This window comes from Bombyx mori, chromosome 8 (genome assembly GCF_030269925.1).
Source record: "Bombyx mori chromosome 8, ASM3026992v2".
Taxonomy (NCBI): Eukaryota; Metazoa; Arthropoda; class Insecta; order Lepidoptera; family Bombycidae; genus Bombyx; species Bombyx mori.
Window position 1 is genome coordinate 11,923,324 of NC_085114.1, and position 24,222 is coordinate 11,947,545.

General features: G+C 38.2%; 2 protein-coding genes across 2 annotated transcripts; one reads left to right on the forward strand and one right to left on the reverse strand.

The window, feature by feature from the left end:
• The first annotated feature begins 99 nt into the window (after positions 1-99).
• LOC101740804 (protein flightless-1) lies at positions 100-23,311 on the forward strand. Its single transcript, XM_038012422.2, has 23 exons — positions 100-251; positions 342-452; positions 680-918; positions 1,970-2,131; positions 2,283-2,497; positions 3,631-3,853; positions 4,367-4,608; positions 5,462-5,618; positions 6,547-6,679; positions 7,144-7,257; positions 8,553-8,735; positions 10,166-10,299; positions 10,980-11,154; positions 13,036-13,199; positions 14,652-14,778; positions 16,038-16,159; positions 17,245-17,458; positions 17,815-18,081; positions 19,084-19,193; positions 20,686-20,836; positions 21,470-21,634; positions 21,891-22,004; positions 22,372-23,311. Exons 1-23 carry the CDS (start codon positions 189-191, stop codon positions 22,504-22,506), a joined length of 3,720 nt encoding a protein of 1,239 aa, XP_037868350.1. The 5' UTR covers positions 100-188; the 3' UTR covers positions 22,507-23,311.
• Positions 23,101-24,208, reverse strand: LOC101740660 (essential MCU regulator, mitochondrial). The gene is made up of 2 exons (XM_004932189.5): positions 23,788-24,208; positions 23,101-23,533 (listed from the first exon to the last, which is right to left on the reverse strand). Exon 1 carries the CDS (start codon positions 24,063-24,065, stop codon positions 23,799-23,801), a length of 267 nt encoding a protein of 88 aa, XP_004932246.1. The 5' UTR covers positions 24,066-24,208; the 3' UTR covers positions 23,101-23,533; positions 23,788-23,798.
• Between the last annotated feature and the right edge of the window lie 14 nt (positions 24,209-24,222).

A 24,222-nucleotide genomic window follows, 5' to 3' on the forward strand; every position in this document is an offset into this window, starting at 1 on the left:
AAAGTAGAAAAGGTCAGTCATTGAGCAATCCTAATATTTACTCAAAATTTAAGCTGAATATTTGTTTATCCCTTGGTCATTTTTATTTGACATCAAAATAATTTTATTATGTCAGAATTATTATTGACATTTTCGAGTAAAAAACTAAAATAACTTGTGTAATGTAATCAGTAGAAAAAATTGTAAACATGGCAAATACAGGCTTATTGCCGTTTGTGCGGGGAGTTGATTTCACGTGTAACGATTTCAGCGTCAGTAGCTATGATTGAATAACATTTATATAAAATGATATCATCTCATAACCTATATCTACACTTCTCAAACAATAAGTATTGTTGCAGGACGATAAATTTCCTGATGCTATTCGCTATATGACTGGATTGCAATGGTTGAGACTCGACAAGACAAACCTTTGTGATATACCTGAAGAACTAGGAAAGTTAATGAAATTGGTGAGAAATAATCTTTTTAGGTCAACCCTATCAGAAAATTGTACGATTCAATTTACTGTCGACGTCCTAAAGATAAATAAGTCATAAAGCATGTAAAGTAAGATAGACTGACAGAAAGTAAGATAAACTAAGATAGAAGACACTAAGAAGATTAAAAAAAAACAAATTCATCTTTTTTTTTAATACAGTACTTAAGTAACTTCTAAATTACAAATAAATTTCCCCAGGAAAACCTTTCCTTGAAAAAGAACAATCTAGAAAAGTTATTTGGTGAACTCACAGAGTTAAAGTGTTTGAGATCTCTGAATGTCAGGCACAACAAGGTGAAGACTTCTGGGATCCCGGCTGAACTTTTCCATCTAGAAGAACTCACTACCTTAGATCTGTCACATAATAGGTTAAAGGAAGTCCCTGAGGGGTTGGAGAAAGCTAAATCTTTACTTGTATTGAACCTCAGCCATAACAGGTAAGAAATTAAAATAGCTATTTTGCAAGTTTATTTCCAAGTAAACCTTGTTGCTCAAAATACAGATATATCTTCAATATTGACACAAACATTAAAAAAAATGTAATGTAAATCATTAATTTTGGTCAAGATTTAATAAAATGCTTTTGATCATTGTGATTTACTATAAACCAAAAATCTTCCGAAAAAAAGATTATAAAATCTGTTTTATAGAGACAGTTTTTTGTAATGCACTAGCAAAGCTGTGGAGATAGCTCATGTGGTATCTGAATGAGCAGCAGTGGCCAACAAATGTGCTCTAAACGTCTGGTCAGTAACTCCAAAGGCAATCAGCTACTTGAGTTGGCTTACAGATTTCCTGGAGAAACTGGGGTGGTAAAGAATTCCTTTTGTTGTGTAAAGTAGCTGAAATTAAATGATATACAATGTGTTAATAATAATAATGAAATATTCAGATAAAATACCTGTTCACCATATTATAAGAAGAAGCATAAATAAGTCTTTAGTCATAACATTTCATTATCTCTTTCTGTAGAAAATACAGTCTCATGCAAGTGACTTTATATACTGCAATGTGTGCCTTTTCATTAAAATTAAAAATAAATGGAAATTATGTATTGTTCAACAGATTTATATATTTTTTAGTTTAATCCTGATCAGAAATTGTCAAAAATCGTGAAAAATCACTAGAACAAATAATAAATAAATTATCAGAAACAAATCACATACTGTCACCTGACTTCAAGCTAGGATTCCCATACTATACATACCCATACATATCCAATACATACTTATATACACTTAATTAAATAAATAAATAAATATATGTATAAATTAGCCCAGCAGTCGGGTGTTAACTAACTACTGCTAGCTACTGCTAACTAACTAGCTAACTACTACTATAACTTCAAGACATGAACATAAAAATAGCAATTGTCTGTTTTCTGATAAAGGTTTATTTTAAGTTATTCTTATGTTATGTTAGAGATAGTACTAATTATATTATGCATTTTTAGGTCCTAACTACTGATACTTTATGTTTTTGTTACAGAATTGAAACAATCCCACCAACTTTATTTGTCCAACTAACTGACTTATTATTTCTGGATCTATCTCATAATCTTTTGGAGACCCTACCCCCTCAGACTAGAAGGTTGGCAAACCTGCAGACTTTGATACTCAATGATAATCCACTTGGAGTTTTCCAGTTGAGGTAAAAATAAATTATCATGCAATAATAAAAATGGAACTTATGATCTTCTGCTTGCTGCTTCACTCATATGGACTATTCCTTACGGTTTATTAAGTTTTTACATTTTCTATCATTTCTAAATTAATATAAATGTATTACGAAATTTTGACAGGCAATTACCTTCACTTCAAAGTCTAGAGACACTGCATATGCGAAACACACAAAGAACTCTTGCCAATTTGCCGACATCATTGGAAACACTCTCAAATCTTTCCGATGTGGACTTATCAAAGAATGCATTAACGAAAATACCAGATGCCTTGTACACGTTGTTGAGTCTCAAAAGACTGAATCTTAGTGATAATGAAATCTCGGAATTGTCTGCAGGTGAGATCTTATAAAATTTTAATAAAATTTGCTAACTTTCATAATAGAAATGATCAAGAAACTTACACTAATAACTCAATAAGTAATTTGTAAAAAAGTACCGTATTTCCATATATTTAACATTCTTTTTTGCAGTTTTTATCAATGTAATAGAAAGAGTTAGTTTCAATCAGCTGTTAGGAAACAGTTGTCTTTTAACGAAAAAAAAATTTGTTTTGTTACATTCTTAATGATAAAATATTATACATATGATGTGACGATGCAGCGTATAATATGTTATATATTATTCTGGTACATATGATAAAATATCTCACTTTCTATGTTTTGTCACGGTCCATGAGCATGACCAGCCATCTGTATTATTCTAGTCATTTGAAACTTCACAATATAATATTAATTACACAACCTCAGTTAGATATATTAAGGTACACAGTCTGCCTATATCTCAGTCTGAGTGTTTATCTAGATAGTATACAACATAAATGTAGATCATTATATCCAAAGGAGTTCCAGTAAAAGTGATTTCATTGACGAGGCAGGTATTAATTAGCACTTGTTTAGTTTATTGGAGTGGTCGACAACTTTGTCATGGGCATGTCAAAAGAGCTAAATATATATAGTATTCAATTCAAACTTATTCAAAGAGTAATTATTTAACATATATTTTTATAGCTTTGCATTTCAAAAATGTTTACTCGTACTCTTATAGTCAAGATAGTATATTCCATGCCTGGATTGAACATTTCGCGGAAGAGCCGTGGCCTAGGTGTCAGAGCCGCGGCTAGCCGACCTTTAGTTTATTGTAATTTTTTTTTTAATTATATCATTATTAAATAAAGTTTCATTTTTAAAGCGCTTTAATAAGCTTGTTCTGATTGTTTGTAACGGAATCTTTGAATGTATTTTCACCGACTTCCAAAACGTCCGATTAACTTGAAAATTAGAACATGTCTCAAGGACTGATGAAAAAAAAAAATTTAGAACTCCACCGCACCAAATCACTCTAATGTCTTGACCGGTGCCCATACGATGAAAAAAACAGTAAATTAATTGTTGGTTATTGGTAATTAATTAATTGTTGCTAGTCAAGCATGCTTTTTTAAATAATTAAACTGTGTATTATTTAAACGCAGCAATGGATACATGGCAGAAACTAGAGAGCTTAAATTTGTCAAGAAACAATCTGACATCACTTCCGGCGTCTTTATGTAAGCTGCAGAACTTAAGGAGGTTACATGTAGACGACAATAAACTTGACTTTGAAGGCATACCATCTGGAATTGGGAAACTTGGCGCTTTGGAAGTATTCTCAGCTGCTAATAATTTACTGGAGATGATACCGGAAGGATTGTGTAGGTGAGCATTTTTCAGCCGCATCTTGCTTTAGGTATTTGTATACTTTGAGACTGAGAACTTCCCAGCGATATAACGGTAATAATTTAGAATTACTTCAATTTGCATGCTGCTAATCTAAATAATGCATACAAGTTAAGAAAGTAATTTGGGCTGTTGTGTCCTTAGTAAATAAATCTCAACAACAGAACCCAGAAGGTCGTATCTATTTTTGCCAAAAAAAATATTCTTTTTTTATTGGCCTTGTAGGCAGACGAGCACACGGCCTTCAGGTGGTGAGTGCTTACCGTCGCTCATGGATTTTAGCAATGCCAGGGGCAGAGCCAAGCCGCTGCCTACCGTTTAATACTCTCCACAAGCCTCGTTTGAAGAAGGACATGTCATTTATACGGCATTGTTTCTAGTTTACAAATAAAATATACGAAAACCGCTCAACATTTGTAAATTTAAAATCAAAGATGTCCACCATTTTATTTTTCATGTTTATAAATACATTGTTTGTCTTTTCAACGACAGATGTGGCGCGCTAAAAAAGTTGAATCTGAGTTGCAATAAGCTGATCACTCTCCCCGACGCCGTTCACCTTCTAAGCGATCTGGAAAGTCTTCAGCTTCACGGAAACCCTGATCTCGTAATGCCTCCGAAGCCCGTCGAAAGACCAAGGGGAGCTGGCTTGCAGTATTACAACATTGACTTCTCGTTGCAAGCTCAGCTTCAACTGGCCGGGGCTGCGTCAGCTGAAAGCACAACAACCAGCAGTAAGAAATCATCCGTGTAATTTAATAAGTCAAAAGCCAACTATACCTAAGAAATAAAGCTCTTGCTTAAACAAAACTGCTTCAAATTTATATTAGTATTAATTTTGGTTGAAAGTATAAACAAACAAATTAATTACCGTTCTTGCCTGTTTTTTTTTTATAAATTGCCGTATAGGCAGACTAGCATACGGCCCACCTGATGGTGAGTGGTTACCGTCGCTCATGGACGTCAGCAATGCCAGGGGCAAAGCCAAGCCGCTGCTTACCGTGCTTGTCTTTAGTGGTTGGTTTGGTCATTGTCTTAAAATCTCAATTGTACTGTATGAACCTTCATAAGTATTAACTAATGTTTCAACTCGAAATACATTTTTTATCAATCGATATACGATAATCGATTTACGAAACAAAGCAACCAATTTAGCGGTAGCTATCATAGAATGACATATGGGTCGTCGGTTTACCGAGTAATTTAAACCGCTTCGATCGAAAATGTACCTTTTCTCGGAATAAATAGTATATTATATCTTTAACGCATTGACTGCCGTGTAGGTCACCGGTGCCTTACGCGGCGCACTGAAGTAATTCTATCGATTTCGATCTTTTAACTAATGCGCCGGAATATCTAATAGACTTCGGGAAAGACGAATTCGCAGATACTGAGAGTGAATCTATTTCTAAAAGACCGAAAAAGACATAGACATAGCAAACAAAAGAAGGCAAAGTTAGGCCTTAACAGAAATCAACATGATAACTTTAGTGCGCAGCGTAGGGCGCCGGTGATCTACATGGCAGTCAACGTGTTTAACTATAATGAGTAATAGCTACCTATCACGAACGTGTAATGTCGACACAGGCGTTAAGTCGGATCCGATAGCTCGCAAGCTCCGCCTACGTCGCGGCCGGCCCGAGCCCGAGCAGAAGGACTCGGCGCTGATCCTGCGCGGCATGCAGGAGCAAGCCAACACGCAGCACGGCGACAACGTGCTCGACCAACGACACAGCGAACTCAAGTCAGTACGACCTGTGTGCTTAGTGCGAGTTTCCTAACGTTCTCGATAACGTAAAAGTTAAGGCAATTTTGTATGCAATTGGAACAGCGCCCCTAGCGGCAAACGTACGCAAACGATCCCATTCCATACAAATATGAGCTAACTTTCACGCTATCGAGAACGTTAAAAAACTCGCACTAAGCACACTGATCTAATTTAGTCTAAAAATACATCTATTATCATCTAACATGTCTTTTTTTTGCTTAGATGTATGGAGCTCACAGCCCAGCTGATGTTAAGTGGTTACTGGAGCCCATAGACATTACAACGGCTGCCCCACCCTTCCAACACATTACTGCTTCATGGCAGAAATAGGCAGGGTGGTGGTACCTACTCGTGCGGACTCACAAGAGGTCCTACCACGAGTAACCATGTCTGTTCGAATCCCGCAGGCAAGTACCAATTTTTTTGATAAAATACGTACTTAACTCATGTTCACGATTGATTTCCACGATCAACGAATTACAAGGTGTAATAAAAAACCCGCAAAAAATTTAATTGGCATTTTTATCCCTTCCTAAGCTGATAGCCGTTAGAGGGCTATGCCAACTAAAAGAGTAGGTGAGCTCACGGGGCTCTAACTTGAGGACGCTGCTAACACTAGCCCTAGCAAGAGCAGTGCTTCGCAGAAAGTACCACCGGAGCGGAAACGCAACTGAAAAGATCCGGCGACAAACTCAGTGGGCTGTGTCTGTTGGTTAATTTACTCGCCGAACTCTTTGTCGCAAGCGACGGGTGGCGTGTTTAGGGCGACTGTTTACCATTCGATCCGCAGGGTCGAATATGATTTTTGCCTAATTACTAACAGTAATTATGACAGTAGTGGGGAGAGCGATAGTTGCGTGTGCAAACGATTGCTTTATTGAATATGTGTGCATTTGGTTTGTAGACCAAAACGCTGGGACGAAAGCTTAGAGAAGCCCCCGCTAGACTATTCGGAGTTCTTCGACGAAGACACGGGTCAAACTCCTGGACTACAGGTGTGGGAGATCGAGAACTTCATACCGGCTCCTGTTGATGAGGTTTGAAGTTATTCAATTTGATACTCGTTTTAATCAATAATCTCCCGCAAATCTCGTTTAAATATATATTAAATACCCAAATGCTGGACAAAGAAATCTGTCTTCGCACGAATGTTTGCTTGATTATCGAATCGATGACCTTCGGCCCAGCAGCCAGGGGCGCTAATGTCTGTGTGTGTTAGTTAAAAAAATAATGAACACAGTGCCTCCTGTTATTATATGGGATCAATGGAAATAATGAAAATATTTAAAAAATAATAATATTTCCGTTGAAAAAGTAATCGATTTTCCTCTTTTTTGTATTACAAATGATTCCTTAAAATTTAAATTTCGTAAATCCTAAAACAATAATTATTTTTCCTAAATTTTCACGGCCAATATTACTATTAGTTTTTCGGACAGATCGTGTTAAAAGTCCTTCGTATACAAATTTATATACTGAACACCTGCACACACATGCACAGGTCGCTCACGGGAAATTCTTCGAAGGTGATTGCTACATCGTGCTGAAGACAGCCGTGGAAGAGCAAGGACAGCTGTCATGGGACATACACTTTTGGATCGGATCCAAAGCTACTGTAAGTGGAATTCATTCAATGATTATGAAGTTTCATTAATGCTGTACTATTTTGTTGTATTGGCCTGTCAATAGCCGAGGCTAAAAAGACCGCTGCGGACAGGCAGACGTGGCGAAGCATAGTGCAACGAGTGATTGACGCTTCAAGCTAGACACGACCTCTTTTTCCCTACCTAAGCTCGTAATACCTTTTTTTTTTTTTTTCTCTGGCCGAGGGCCGAACCTCCTACGAGGTCCCCGCGCCTGGGGGCGTGTATGTGACGCGGGGTATGTGAGACTCAACGATCTGCAGGTGTTGAGAGCAGATCGCGGGCCCAAGGATTTTAGGGCCCACCCACTAAACGACTCCCCTGCACTCTTACACCCGACGTCCGATCTCCGTCCGGGGTCAGAACCCGTTCAGAGTAGGGGGGTTCCCGCGGTCAACACTACAACCAGACACGCGGCGCCACCCCGAGGACGCCCGACCGACGGGTCGTCGAGGCGATAGTCGACGACCAACGACGTCAGTCTCCGCGGTACGGCGGCGCCGCTGGTGTTCCGGGATACCCGGCTGGGCCAGAACCAGCCTGCCGGGTCGGAACGCGATACATCCCGACCGGGTTGCTCTTCAACAGTATGTTCGGCGACGACAGCGACGACGAAAATGCGGACCGCATCGCAGTCCGCAGCCGCCGAAGCGCCGTCCCGTCCTCCTGGTGCCAGCGCGCTAGAGTGACGGTAGCGTGCGGCGCAGTCTCAACCCCCTTAGGTCGCCCCGTGACCATCACCGGGAGGAGACTCCCTCCTCATAAGCTCGTAATACCTAAGCTAAGGGTTCTCGTGTCGTGCCGCTTTATCGAAGTGGGGACCTTCAGCAATGAGCGATTCGGAAGATTTTGTACTTTGTCATCAATGTAAAGCGTACGTTGTTAGCGGACTTTTTGGCGGGAACGCGAGGATTGAAGTTGTGTGATTTGTTTTATTTTGTCTATTTAGTGTTTCTTCAGGTTTAAATGTGTAATAATGGTGGTTTCATAACTGCTTAGTATCTGTAAAAGTGCACAAATGTGGGAAAATTAAACAAAGCCGCTGAACGTAACTTCTCGGGATCCTCCAAAAAGTCCACTGAGAAAGTCTCAGTAAATTACCACCATTTATTGAGATTATATTTCATACTATATCATCTCATTTCATTTCATTTCACTTCATGTTATTATTTTTCATAAAAATAAGATTATAAATTAAAATTAGGCTTGACCTAAAGGTCTTAGTTACCAGGTCATAAAATCCCTTTAAAAAAAACCTTGTTCGCAGTTAGACAAGGGGGCCTGCGCCGCAATGCACGCCGTTAACCTACGCAACCTGCTGGGAGCCAAGCGCACGCGGCGCCACGAGCAGGGCGACGAGAGCCCCGAGTTCATGGCGCTGTTCCCCACCCCGCCGGTCTACATCCAGGGCAGCCACACTCCGTCAGGGTTCTTCACGGTCGACGACCCGGTAACTGATCTAAAATAACATGTTTGGTAGGCAGTGAGCTGACTGTGCCCCTGGCATTGCTGGTGTCCATGGGCGATGGTAACCCTATACCATGATGGGCCCTGATGCTCGTCAGTCTACAGGAGCAATAAAACACATTTCTACTATTTGTAACTGGGTTGGGCTGGCAGTACCTGCACTTTGGACTCGCTGTTTGATCACAACCCTATTTTGATTTAGTCGATTTTAGAGACTTAATGAAATCCAATTTTTGGATTGTAATGCTTAATAGATATCTGCTCGATCATTTCTAGGATGAAGATTTCTTTTAAAATTAATATTTAAAAAAAAAATTTATGTATATACATACGTAAATTACTTTAAAATAAAAGGCACATACTAACGTTATTTGTATACAAGCTGCGAACAACAACGTACGGATAGTCGGTCTATCGAGCAGACGCCTTCCTGAAAGGTATTTATTCTGTAGCCTCCTATTTGTATTTCAATAAAAAAGTCGAAATCAAACAGATCCCAAGAAAGAGACTACCACATTTATAATAAAATTTATAATAATTATTACTTTACATATAACCAACGGACGCGACAGACGTCGTGTACCACATGCCTTCAATACCAAAATCTAAACTATTCTCGAATTCACTAGAACACAAAATCACAGTCTACTGAGTTTCTCGCCCTATCTTTTCACTGGGACGCGATTCGGATCCGGTGGTAGATTTTGCTAAGCACTGCTCTTGCTAGGGCTAGGGTTAGGACTAGGATTAAACTTGCTAAGGAATAGTCCCTTCACCTGCCAGCGAATAGGTAGAGAAAGAAAATTAACAACAAAAGTTTCGTCAAGATCAGTCTAACCATTTACGGTACAGTCACATAGAATTATACACATAATATGTATATTAAGACAATAACATTGTATAAATGTTTAAGTTACATTGCGCGCAGTTTAGAATTACGATTGTATTTATGAGTTAGTTGTTACTCAGTACTCGGACAGTGTGCTTAGTGCGAGCTTTTTAACGTTCTCGATAGCGTAAAAGTTAGCTCATATTTGTATGGAAAGGGATCGTTTGCCTACGTTTGCCGCTAGGGGCGCTGTTCCAACTGCATACAAAATCGGGCTAACTTCTACGCTATCGAGAACGTTAAAAAACTCGCACTAAGCACACAAGATGTATTGGTGGTAGGACCTCTTGTGAGTCCGCGCGGGTAGGTATCACCGCCCTGCCTATTTCTGCCGTGAAGCAGTAATGCGTTTCGGTTTGAAGGGTAGGGCAGCTGTTGTAACTATACTGAGATCTTAGAACTTATATCTCAAGCTGGGTGGCGCATTTACGTTGTAGATGTCTATGGTCTCCAGTAACCACTTAACACCGGGTGGGCTTAACTCGTCCACACATCTAAGCAATATAAAAAAAATAATTGTGCAGCACTACGTAACGCGCTTGTACCGAGTCCACGGCGCCGGCAACAGCATCCACCTGGAGCCGGTCGCGGTGCGCGCCGCCTCGCTCGACCCGAGATACGTCTTCGTGCTCGACACCGGACTCATAATTTATCTCTGGTAAGGAAACTTGCACAGAACGGGACTTTTTGGCGGGAACGCGAGGAGTGAAGTTGTGTGATTTGTTTTATTTTGTCCATTTTTTTATTTTATTTTTATTGCCTTTGTAGGCAGACGAGCATACGGCCCACCTGATGGTGAGTGGTTACCGTCGCCCATGGACTTCAGCAATGCCAAGGGCAAAGCCAAGCCGCTGCCTACCACTGCTATTTAGTGTGTCTTCAGGTTTAAATGTGTAATAACGGTGGTTTATTAACGGTTTAATATCTGTGAACGTGCACAACTGTGGGAAAATGAAAGAAAGCCGCTGAACGTAGCTTTCTAGGGTTCTATCAAAAGTTAACTGAAAAAAAAAGAGTAATTAACCACCATTTTACTGAAACTTTTCCTTTCATCCCATCTCAACTCGTTTCGTTTAATTCCATCCCAATTGATTTAAGTCTCGAGTTAATCAACTTATTATTCCGCTTCATGTCATTTTTCAACAACAAATAAGACTTGGCTTAAAGGTCTCGTCACCAGGATATAAATTTTAATCTTTTTTTTCATCAAATTATTGTAGAGTTTATATAAATCTATTTGAAATGCATTCACAGCTAATCACAGCTTTGACAAAATAAATTGTTAACATAAAAGTTTCTTAGTATCAATTTGGTTAGTGTATATTTCGTTGGTGTCAGGTACGGTAAGAAAGCTAAGAACACCCTCAAGTCCAAAGCTCGTTTGTTTGCGGAGAAGATAAACAAAGAGGAGAGGAAGAACAAAGCGGAGCTGATCGCGGAACCGCCGGGGAAGGAACCCAAAAGTTTCTGGCAGATATTGGGGCACGAAGAGGATGTGCCTTTTGTACCCGAGGTAACGATCTTTCATAAAATCCAGACAATTATAAATATTAAGATTTTCTAAAATATGGTTGTTTTTGTATTTGGTGTTAAGTTGTTACTGGAGCTCATAGACACATACAACGTAAATTCCGCCACCCATCTTGAGATATGAGTTATAAAGTCTCAGTATAGTTACCACGGCAGCCCCACTCTTCAAACCGAAATGCATTACTGCTTCACGGCCGAAATAGGGGGGGTGGTGATACCCACGGAATAGATAAATAAGGTTGGAATGGTAATGTAGGCGGGGCAAGCGTGCCACAGTTATGTTTATACAATCATAACTCGACCGATTCTTTCATTCACCGCGTTTAGTGCGCTTCGGACTACTTTGGCGAACAGATCTCCGCTTTATAGTGCCGTGTTGTGCAATTATAACTTGTAAAACAAAAAATCAGACCTCAAGTATAGAGCGAGGAGGTATATCTTTCGATCGGTAAGTCGAAATTACCATTTAATTACAATATTATTTGTCTAAAACATAAAAATATACTGAGCATTATGAAATTCCAAACATTAACAATATTATTGCAGCAAGTTATAAATAGCATACATTGCGCGATGTGTACTCGCCCAATGAACGCAATGACCAAGTCAGCTTCCAATGTACTACATGCATTGCGTTCTCTACACTTCAATCTTTGAAATTTCGGCGTTTGCCCTGATTGGCCGTGGTGCAGTTGTCGATAGTGAGGTGACCATGTGGTGAAATAAAATCATCGACAGAATTCTCGACTATATTTACATTTGACATGGATAATTTTTGCATTATTTTATATTTAATTAATGATACCTAGTATATTCTTAGTGAGACGTATTTTGAGTAAAATAAATATGTATTATTATTATTGAATTATTATCATTGAATTAATGTGAAGGTATAATATAAAGGGACATGTAGACCTCTCATTTACGGGTATTTACTATATTGTCTAAGACGTATTAAAATCTAAGTAAAATGCTATTTGACTTATGCAGTAAATTAAAAATTTTAGGTTTCCTAAAGAACCTAACGCCAGGGAACAATGGATTGACGTGACAGGTAGAGGAAACTGTAGACAAAGACGAGTACTATTTGCTCTAAACATTTTACTGAAAATGATTTTACCATAAAAAAATCAAAATACACTTAGTTTTGAAAAATTCATTCGCAATTAATAGCAAGCGCCAACTGCTTAACAAATACGTTTTATTCCAGGGACAGTGACTATTTGTAATTAACAAAAGTAAAATTGTTTTTTTTTTTTCAATATTTATTTCATGTTTCAGTTTCTCCATTCATTCATCAGATAATTTATCGATAAAGAATATCGATTTTATCAAGAACTAGCGTGTATGAACATTTTTATTCCCTTTTTGCGTGTGTGAGTGTGTATGCCTACGGGTGTTTTGTGCTAGTTTGCGAACGAATATCTGTCCTGAGATTTATGTGTGGGTGTTTTTGTTGTGTGCGAAATACTTGTAATCACAGTATGTGTATGTGTAGAAATTAAAATAGTGGGGATGAAGCGGCGACACTGGTTCTGATACAAAATTAGAGCAAAGGCCTTTCCAACCTTATTTATCTATTCCGTGGTGATACCCACCCGCGCGGACTCGCTAGAGGTCCTACCACTAGTAATTACGCAAATAACAATTTTTTGGATTTGATTTTTATTACACGATATTTTTCCTTCACCGTGGAAATCAATCGTGAACATTTGTTGAGCACGTATTTCATTAGAAAAATTGGTACCCGCCTGAGATTCCAACACCGGTGCATCGCTCAACACGAATGCACCGGACGTCTCTCACCGACGAAATCGAAGACTTCTGGTTTGATTTGATTTGATGTACATGGTGCTGGTTTCAGGAGCACGTGGGCGAGTGGAGCAGCCGGGCGGTGCGGCTGTACCGCGTGGAGCTCGGCATGGGCTACCTCGAGCTGCCGCAGCCCGGGCCCGCGCCGCTGTCCCGGGGCGCGCTCGCCACTAGGAACGTTTACATCCTCGACGCGCACCTCGACGTCTTCGTCTGGTCAATATCTACTTATCCTTAGTCGAAATTTAACAGTGATTAAAGAGCTTATTTAGGAATTTTTTTCGGGAATGCAAAGAACTTACTGGTGGTAGGACCTCTTGTGTGTGAAGGGTGGGGCAGCCGTTGTAACTATACTGAGATCTTAGAACTTATATCTCAAGGTGGGTGGCGCATTTACGTTGTAGATGTCTATGGGCTCCAGTAACCACTTCACCCGGTGGGCTGTGAACTCGTCCACCCATCTAAGCAATAAAAAAAAAAGAAGAGTGATGTTGTGTGAAATGTTTTGTTTTGTCTACTTAGTGTTTCTTCAGGTTTAAATATCTAATAACGATGGTTTGTTAGCTGTTTAATATCTCTGAAACTGCACAAATGTAACAAAGTCGCTGGACGTAGCTTCTCGGGATCCTCCAAAAAGTTCACTGAAAAGATCTCAATAAATAACCACCATTTTACTGAGAGTAGAAAAAAGAAGAGAAAAAAAGAACTTTAAAAAACGATGCATTCTAATTTAATTTAATTTGATTATTTCGCGATTAAAATAGGAATATGATTTATTATTATTACGATTACTGGTGGCCCGGATGCCTTTCCAGTTTCATAAGAACAGGTGGGCGAGCGAGGGCTCAACCAGGAGGAGTGGGACTTGCTAACAGCTACCCGAGCGCCTCTAAAGCAGACCTAACAACTCAAGAGTAGGTGCTTCGCGAATGAATCTACTACCGGATCGGAATCGCAACCCGCTGAGAAGATCCGGCGAGAAACTCAGCGGGCTGATGTTTAGGTTAGGTTGCACGTCGAACTCTTTGCCTGTCTGCCCTGGTGGTAGAGCTAAACGCGTCAGGAATATGATCTACGATCGCCCATCGCCTGTTGCACTTAAAACGTAACGGGGACTGGTTAGAATGAATGAATGATGAATGATTGAATGGATAATGAATGAATGATTTATTTTATTTCAGACAACAAAAGTCCATATGTGTACATAGCATCATTGAAACATACTTAAAATTAACAAAACCAATCAAATAAAAAAGATACATTTATTAAAAATAATCATCAGTTGAATACATTTTAAATATGTTATCTATGACAACGCTTGTAGCTAAAAGTAAGTATTGTACTTTTTGACGAAGCATTTTGCTGATAACTCTATTTCTGTAATCTGACGAACCGTGTTGCGGATAATAACATGTACCTTTAGGTTATTTATGAATATTATGTTCTTTTTTTATAATAAATTATATTTGTTATGTATAATAAAAAGAGAGTTGAAATAAAACAAATCACACAACTTCTTTTTAAATATTCCATTCAACTGATAATGACTTCGAACCAACCATTATTATTATTTAGTCCGCCAGTGAACCATAGTACAATGGTTCAAGTACCGACAGTCATAACGGTCTATTAATGCCTAGAAAGTACTATAATTTAGTCTCCATACAGGTTCGGTAAGAAGTCCTCCCGGCTGGTGCGAGCAGCTGCGGTGAAGCTCGCGCAGGAGCTGTTCAACATGGTGACGCGGCCGCCGCACGCGCTCGTCACGCGTCTCCAAGAAGGGACCGAGACACAGGTGCGTTTGACCAAAACAACTAAGTATAAAAAAGTGTTATCAACGCCATCTATGATTCATAGACGTCACGCTGCGTCGATCGCGTATATGCGTAAGCAGCGCAGCACAGATCGTTGTGCCGAGGTTTGGTGAGGTCTTACTGGTGACAGGACCTGTTCTGAGTCCGCACGGGTAAGTACCACCGCCCGGCCTATTTCTGCCATGAAGCAGTAATGCGTTTCGGTTTGAAGAGCGGGGCAGCCGTTGTAACTATACTGAGACCTTAGAACTTATATCTCAAGGTGGGTGGCGCATTTACGTTGTAGATGTCTATGGGCTACAGTAACCACTTAACACCAGGTGTCACAATAAATCATTCATTCATCATTCATTCACAGGACACTTACTTAGGAATGTGTGACGTCATAGAAATATTTTTCTGGAGAGTAGTAAAATTAATTAGCTTACATTTGTATAAATAAATCGTAACTCGATTATGTTTTGTCTTCACCTACTATACACCTTGCTAATAAAACCGCAAACGCCACCTAGTTAATTTTTAGTAATACTGATTCAAATATTCACAGTGCTTGAGTTATACCTGATATTCTGAAAGTGATCGTACATAAAAAATATATATAAGTATATATTTCCATAAACTTTGAAACAGTAACCCGTCTGTGACTGTATTTTTGGAGTTTACTCCTTTAGAATCGATTTACATATATAGGCCCGGGGTATGAAAATTATGGGGACCAAAATCGTACTAGCATGTCACACGAAATGCGTTATGCGCCTGATTGGCTCCTGATTGCGTGATGCGTGCGCGCGCCAATCAGGAGCCAACGCGCGGCCGCGTTATCGCAGGTGACGCCGGGCTGCTGCGCCGGCAGTCCGCCACAAAGCCTCGTACTGATCGCGCGTTTCTCTCATTATTGTATTTTCATATATTTGTTAGTCGTTTGTTTTGTGTCTCGTTAATTTGTTAATAATCTGTAGTGTATCGTGTTGTCGTAATATAGAACTATTTCTCGTATTGTTTCGTTTAATTTTTTATATCCAGTAAACTCCAGTCGTGCGTCGGAGCGGACACACACACTTTTTTTTATTACATTTAATTTAGGCCTTCTTTAGGATTCTTGTTCTTTAGGCCAAATCATCATTTGACTTATGTATTATAACAAAAAATGTAAAGTTAATAAAATAGCATAATCATGTAAAGTAGATTAATTGATTTTTTTATTATTATCTTAATTGAATTGATTTCAAAATTTAATTAGGTGTTCAAAACGTATTTCCTGGGCTGGGACGAAATCATAGCGGTGGACTTCACGAGAACTGCAGAGTCTGTGGCGAGGACCGGGGTAGACCTCGCCAGCTGGGCCAAACAACAGGAGACTAAGTTAGTTTTAACTAGCTACTTACTAACTAGCTAACTAGACAAATTTGATGAATACAAACACATAACGAGCGACCCGTATGCTCATCTGCCTGTAATGGTATTTTAAAAAACTCATAAAAACTCTAAACAAGGTTATGGACTCATACTGGATCTGGTAATGGATAATCAGAATCAATGTTTTTTTTCTTCGTATAAGTGTTTTCATGCGTTTTTAAATGCCGAGCCAAACTTGGACCGCGGTCTGACCGTTAGTACCTGCCAGTATAATTTAATGATATTCTAATTTCTTAGCTCTGCGTTCAATTCTGACGTACTAGCCTGAAATTTATTTTTCCAAATACCGAACATTTTTACTAAATACCTTTGAATTAATTATAATTATATAATAATGTTACGCGCTGGGGTTCGGGATTAATAAAAATTCTACTAAATTACAAGTTAACACTGTATTCAACACTTAGGACACTTAAAACACTTCACTACACTTTAAAATTCTCAATTCGCTTCTTTAGCTTCGTTTCAGGTGATGCGTTCGCTGTTTCGCTTCAAGAAGTTCCGATTACTGACTAACTGCGTGCCATCCCTACAACGTTTTTATAGTTGATACCATATTTTATAGTCAATACCACATCCCTAGAGTTATCGCGAATATTCCACACATCTCTAGTATTGTGTTTCCGCTATCTGACAATAGATGGCGTTGTACTTCTCGAGCGCACTAGGTGCTACTAGATCCCTCGATATTCGTTCGACTATTCGGCGATAGATGGCATTGCTCTTACCGGCGTAACAATAACTGTATGTGTTTAAAGCAATTCTAAACATGAAGTTTGTATGACTGTTTTTTGAATTTTGAAACACAATAATAATTGTGGCAACATAGTCATTGTAACTCAATCAAAAATTTTGGTTGTACGTGCACGTGTTGTAACTATATTAAAACAAAATAAAAATAACTTTTCTCTGAATATATCTAATTATTGAAGCGACCAGTACAAATTACAGTCCACGCTCTACACAATATGAACAATGTTAAAATCAACTAGTAGCGATGCCAATGAGATGTTGTTGAATAATTTGAACAGGGCCGATCTATCAGCGCTGTTCACGCCGAGGCAGCCGGCGATGACGGCGTCAGAAGCGAAGACCCTCGCAGACGAGTGGAACGAAGACCTGGAAGCGATGGAGGCCTTCGTGCTGGAGGGACGCCACTTCGTCCGGTTGCCCGAGAACGAACTGGGGGTCTTCTACAGCTGTGATTGCTACGTGTTCCTCTGCAGATATGTCTTGTGTCCTGATGTAAGTCTGTACGCTTGCGTACTGGTAGCGAGGGGTATAGCCAGGTGGGGGACGAACAAACCTGTTGATATTTTCTTTTTTCGATAAATATTATTTTTCTTGTCTACGCAAAGATGGTATTTTTGCTCAAAAAGCAGGTTTTGGTATTTTTGGTCAAAAAGCAGATACATTTCTACAATAGGCGGTCTTATCGCTAATAGCGATATCTTCCAGACAACCGTTTAATTTACAGAAATTCTGGAAAATACAAAAATATAGTAGGTATGTTGCGGTGTACTGTAGACAATACATTTTGAATTTACACAATATAGTTTTTATTAATTTTATATTAAATTGTGTTTTTTTTTTAATACCAGGCCGAGGAAGAGAGCGAGGGCTCCAACGTGGATCACGAGACGGAAGACGACGGTGAATCCGCCACCTGGGTCGTGTACTTCTGGCAGGGACGTAGGGCTCCCAACATGGGCTGGCTGACGTTCACCTTCGGTCTTGAGAGGAAGTTCAAGCAGCTCTGCAAGCGCCTTGAGGTCGTCCGGACGCACCAGCAGCAAGAGAGCCTCAAGTTCCTCTCGCACTTCCACAGGCAATTCGTGCTCAGAGACGGCAAGAGGAATCTTAAACCGGTAGGGACCTAAATAGTATCTTATGGCCATAATTATATAGTTGATATTGACTTGTAACCGACTCGGTGGTGTTGTTATTAGCGCTTCTAACTGATGGGCATGTCTTTAATACCTGTGTATGTATTTATTTAAATATACTAGCTGTACTCGTCCGCTTCGCTTGGAATTTAAAATTAACATTATTATTTCTCACCCCCACAAACATTCTCATCATCAACGCCCCCGCAACCGGTGTAGGGATTCCAACACTCACATCAATATTAGCCTATCCATGAAGTGCATGTATTTTTTATATGGATACCAAGTTTCAAGTCAATCGGATGCATGGTTCAGTAGTTATAGCGGAACATCCGTAAAAACCACTGTAGATTTATATATTAGTATAGATATAACTATGTATTTCAATCCCTGGTTTCCATAGTACAGGAAAACCTAGTTTTGCACTAAGAAACCGAATGTAACTGTTCTCCAGTTATGTGAAAGCTTTCGCCATCAAAAAAACACGGCTTGAGATTCAGCTTGTTACAATTTATTGTATTTTTGTTTGGTTTTTTATTAATGCTTCTTAAATTAATTTTAGAGCGTAATCAATAATTCAAAAATTTTTAGGAACTCATTCTCACTCAGTCCTTTTAGGCCACGACGACTTCAAAATGTCCATTGAGACAGATATAAAAACGGGTAAAAAGCATCGATACAGGAGAGAAAGGAACGGGACTATTCTCGATTTCTCGATGCGCTCTCAATTATGTGGAAATATTTTTGTAGGTATAACGACGAAAGGGAGATCTTCCGCCGAGCGAGTGATATTGTTCGGTAGACCGACGGTCCGAATGTTGTTGTTCGGAACTTGTATATATGCAAGCTTATGTTTAAAATATCGTAAGCGAGATTCAGGCATCTGTCAAATATCTTGCGTTGTATGATGGTTACCGCCACAATTTTCAAACGACGCATCCGTGAATTTGAGAGATTTAATCTGTCGGTGACTTGTTATACCAGGAGGGTCGTCTGCCCGTCGAGTTGTTCGAGCTGCGTAGTAACGGCTCCGCGCTCTGCACCAGGCTGGTCCAGGTCAAAGCGGAGGCGTCCCAACTGAACAGTGCCTTCTGGTGAGTAAGAAACCTAAACGTCAAGTTCGCTGGTGTACCGTCCAAGTGTACATCAATTACTTAAAAATTAAACAGTAATCAAACTATACTGAGACCTTAGAACTGATATCACAAGGTGGATGACACATTTACATCGTAGATGTCTATGGGCTCCAGTAACCACTTAACACTAGGTGGGCTGTGAGCTCGTCCACCCATCAAAGCAAAAAAAAAAGCAGATGAATGGATGTAGGTTCATACATGCCCTTCGGCATGATAACGTGAACGCAGTCACGTTACTTTCCTACAAACATGATATCAAAGTTTCAATAGTCAATAAAACGACTCACCCACTCTTCGAAGAATTAGGCAGGATAGTACCTATATTTGACTGTGACAGGGAATCGAACACGGTTTGACTAAGACAATAAACAGTATCGCAAAATACTACACAAAAGAGACGATCGGACTATAGGTGGTACAATATATGAGGCCGTCAGCACAAAAGTGGCCTAATCCACAATTCATTTTCATGCTTATATATTGCAATTTATTTAAAACATAATAAATTTTGATGCAAAATCGGCCTATCCCTAATTTCATCCGTAGATAACAGATGACTTTGTAAACATCATTTTAGCGCGTATTTTTTTTGAAGTGAAACTTTTAGAATCGTGATTTCAAACTCGATGAAACGAAAAAATAAGTCCATAGAGACACAAACACATAAATGTATAGGATTCAGCCGGCGAGACAATGAGATAGAACACATTAGACGTTCTCGGACTCCTCTTTGTGCGACTCTTCGTAGCATCGCCACTATCGTCTACTAAACATTGTCCATATGTATGCTCCTGTGTAGTAGGATAGTCAGTATATCGAGTAATATCGACGCTTGAAAGGCAAACTAACTGACTAAGGTGACTAAGCGACAATAACTGCTTTATACATAAATGATAGGCAATATCCATATTCGATGCGCAAAGAAAATTATATTTCTAGGTCTATTAAAATCATTTCAATCCTACAGCTAGATTCGTTAAAATAGAAATTTTTTCAGGTATTTCAACTTTAAATTAGTCTACTGTAAAGTTCACGCATTGTCACTTAGTCACGTTTGCCTTTCAAGCGCCGATATCTATATCTATACCTTATTTATAAGTTTCACTTCTTATGTGACTTGCACACACACACACACTTTTTTGCCTACGAAGTATTGTAAAGGTAAATTCGAACCTCATTATCTCCGTACTAACTATGGTAAGCTTGGCCACTTTTGCGCTGACTACCTCATATAGAATTTTTTTTTTTTTTTTTTTTTTCTCTATATTTATCTGCAATCGGCTCTATAGCCATAATCAGATGTGTTCCAAGAGGTTCGAGTTGTGGATGACATAACATTAAATGTCATCAATTACAGCAGTAGATTTAATATCTTTGGTCATGGATCTGGTGGTCTTTGGTCTTTGGTGGATCATATAGAAGTGGGTAAACGATTTTTATTTTATTGCAGCTACATTTTAAACGTACCGCTGGAAGGTAACGGGGAAACGTCGTCCGCCATCGTGTACGCGTGGATCGGGAGCAAAAGCGACCCCGACTCCGCGCGACTCATCGAGCAAATGGCCGAAGATAAGTTCAACAACCCGTGGGTCAGCCTACAGGTAACTAATGTCCTCCAACGACTCAGTGACTCCATATAACCCGTCCAAATCAAACCTTCAAAAAGTGTTCCCTATCTCTTTTTAACAGTCTCCTTAGAAGAGGATGAACGATCTGCTTTCGAAGAGTCTGTTTAATACAAATTGAGCGTCAAGTACACGCCGGATATTCAGACAAAACAATGAATTGTTGTCATTAAGAACGTTTAAATGTCGGATGTTACTCGCAGCACTAAAGATAATCTCAGGGACATGGCTACGAGATATACTACAAAATTATACCATGAAATGCAATAAATTGTGATGCCATTGCAAGCATTGATTTACCTGTATTCAAGTATTTAGTAAATCTAATTAATTAAATGAAATGATTACCTTAACTGAATCTGAAAGGGAACTAAATTTTTGCACATTGACTTTTATCAAATAATTGAATCAAGATAGAGTTGATATATATGTGCAATAATTTAACAAAAGCAAGGGTATGAAGAATTTAATTAATATTATGTATTAATACTAGCGGTAGGCAGCGGCTTGGCTTGCTGACCTCATTGAACGACCAAAATCACTCACCATCAGGTTGGGCGGTATGCCTACTAGTGTAATTAAAAAAAATGTGCTTTTGATCTTGCATAGGTATTAACGGAGGGTAGCGAGCCAGATAATTTCTTCTGGGTGGCGCTCGGTGGCCGCAAGCCTTACGACACAGACGCGGACTATCTCAACTATACGAGACTGTTCCGGTGCTCAAACGAGAAAGGATACTTTACAGTCTCCGAGAAATGTACGGACTTCTGTCAGGTAAGTCATTTTTTAAAGTTTATTTACTAGCTACTATCGCTTGTGTGTGAAAAACATCTGTTTGTTTAAACTAGTCAGGTGCCATGGTACATTGTAGGCACTATGATAAAAATACTTACTAAAATGTATATATTATCTAGACATAATTATAACTCAATCATGCAGAAAACGTACGAAAAATATATACACCTTTTTTTAATTTTGGGGATGTGAACTGTTAGAAATATATAATATGAATTATTATTATTTTATTTAGGATGATTTGGCTGATGATGATATTATGATATTGGACAACGGAGAACAGGTCTTTCTGTGGCTTGGAGCAAAATGTTCTGAAGTGGAAATAAAGCTTGCATACAAATCTGCACAGGTACTTAATTGTTACATTTGCTAATGAGTTTCAATCAAACAGTTAGTTTCCTAATGAACATTGAAGTTCAGTGTTCTAGAAATTAATACAAAAATGCAGAAAAAATATTTTCATACCGTACAATTTCATTATGATTGATACATATCAGGTATAGTTCCAAAAAATACCATTTTCATGCCTAAAATCAGTATTAACTACATTAAGCAATGCATATTTTAGTAAGTTAATATTCAGTTACATGAATAATACTAATAATATCTGATATTATCAAATCTACATCTATCCCCCCATGCATCACCTATCAATGTAGATGACATTAAACACTACATTATTTACTGTGAACTAATATCTATGAAATAATGTCTAGGTGTATATACAACACATGAAAACCGTACAACCAGACCGTCCAAGGAAACTGTTTTTGACACTAAAAGACAAAGAGTCACGTCGGTTCACCAAGTGCTTCCATGGCTGGGGGGATCACAAGCGGCCTCCAGAATAAATTTGAACACCGTGTAGTCAATTGGCTATAATTTTACTTTAATGGTTAACATCTTGCTGTTTTTTTTTTTTGAATAAGCACTTTCAACATAAGAAAGTTTCCCAGAGTGATAATGTTACATGCATATGGAGGCCTTAAATAATGGACATGAAAGAGATAAAATATTCAGGAACTCACAATAGGTATGGAGACAAAATAAAAAACACCTAAAAATTCAGAAATTCAGCATTTACTTTGTAAATAATTTTAAATATGTCTAATGTTTTGATTCTCTGTATCTATAGAAATGAATGTGCATTCTGGGGTCCATGGGTTTTAGTAATCTCTCAACTTCAGGTTTTGTAAAGCATTAATAGGAGATGAGTGTACATCCTACTTGATGGTAAGTAGTCACCATTACTCGTGGACTTGCTTGTTCCATATAAATATGTTGTGCATGCAAACAAGGAACTAAAATTCCAAACAACATATTTTTCCTTTAATTCCTTACCCAATTTGTTGATTGATGGTAAAATATTTAAATATTTTCCTGTCTAAATAAATTACAATTTAACATAAAATAAAACCATTTGTTCAAAATGAAAGACTGAATCATGCCATTTTAATGAACATTATTTTATTCAGATTTTTTCTTAATAATAATACACAAGAGTAATGAGATTACAAGTTATTTATTGGAAAGAGTAACTTTTGACTAGAATAGATGATTGACTTTTTGTTACTCCCTTGTAAAGACATCTTTTTATAATATTGCATTTATGTTAAATACACAACTTTTTAAAAATAAATGTATTCACTGACTTCACATACTGTTTTATTTTAAAGTAAAGCTAAAGAAGGTTGGTATTATTACTATCTTGTTTTTATTTGAAATTGTGAAATAGAATTGACAAAAAGTAGTAAGCTTTTTTAAGTGCATTACTGTTCAATAAATGGTAAGTGTTAAAACAATATGTCAATGAAAACTCTTAATGACATTAACAATAACATTTGTTTTTGCCCAAATCAATTTCAAGCATTATTTAAACTGAAACAAAAAAAAAATGATAACTAGAACCTTCAATTTACAAAATAAAGAGTTGTACATTCTGACTGTTAGTCAAATAAAAAGTATTTAAAAATGAAAAAATTGTTTAACTTTGTATAAGTACAGAATGATAACATTTGGTAAATTTTATTTAAACCTAGGGCAAAAACGACGCTAAAACATATTTAATTAATATCATGGGGTATTATTTTTTTGGTACGGTACAGGAAGAAAAAAGAAACTTGATAAAATACCAGTTATGAAATTAGTCGTCATCATCGTCATCGTCCGATGGTACAAAGAGTTCATTTTCTTCAAGGAAATTTGCTATGTTTTTACTAATAGCAGCTCCGATTAGTAAGCCCGGTACGACAGCAAAAACAACACACAGCAAACCAAAAGGTTGTTTTTGTGGTTCGGGTAAAATAGCACCAGTTGGAGTAGTAGTTGCAGTTCTTAGATGTATAATCGGTTCGTGTTTCGTTAAAGTCTTGGACTGTGCCACAAGACGAGTTAGTCTAAAAATCGCCATTTCTAAAAAATCACGTTTTTCCTCTTCTCTTCGTAATCGCACTCAGGCTACGTTAGAAATGGTGAAAAAATAGAATTTTTAATGTAATTTATTTTTATCCAAATTTTCAACAGTCAACCATAGACAAGACCTTCATTAGACTGTCAATCGCGAATTC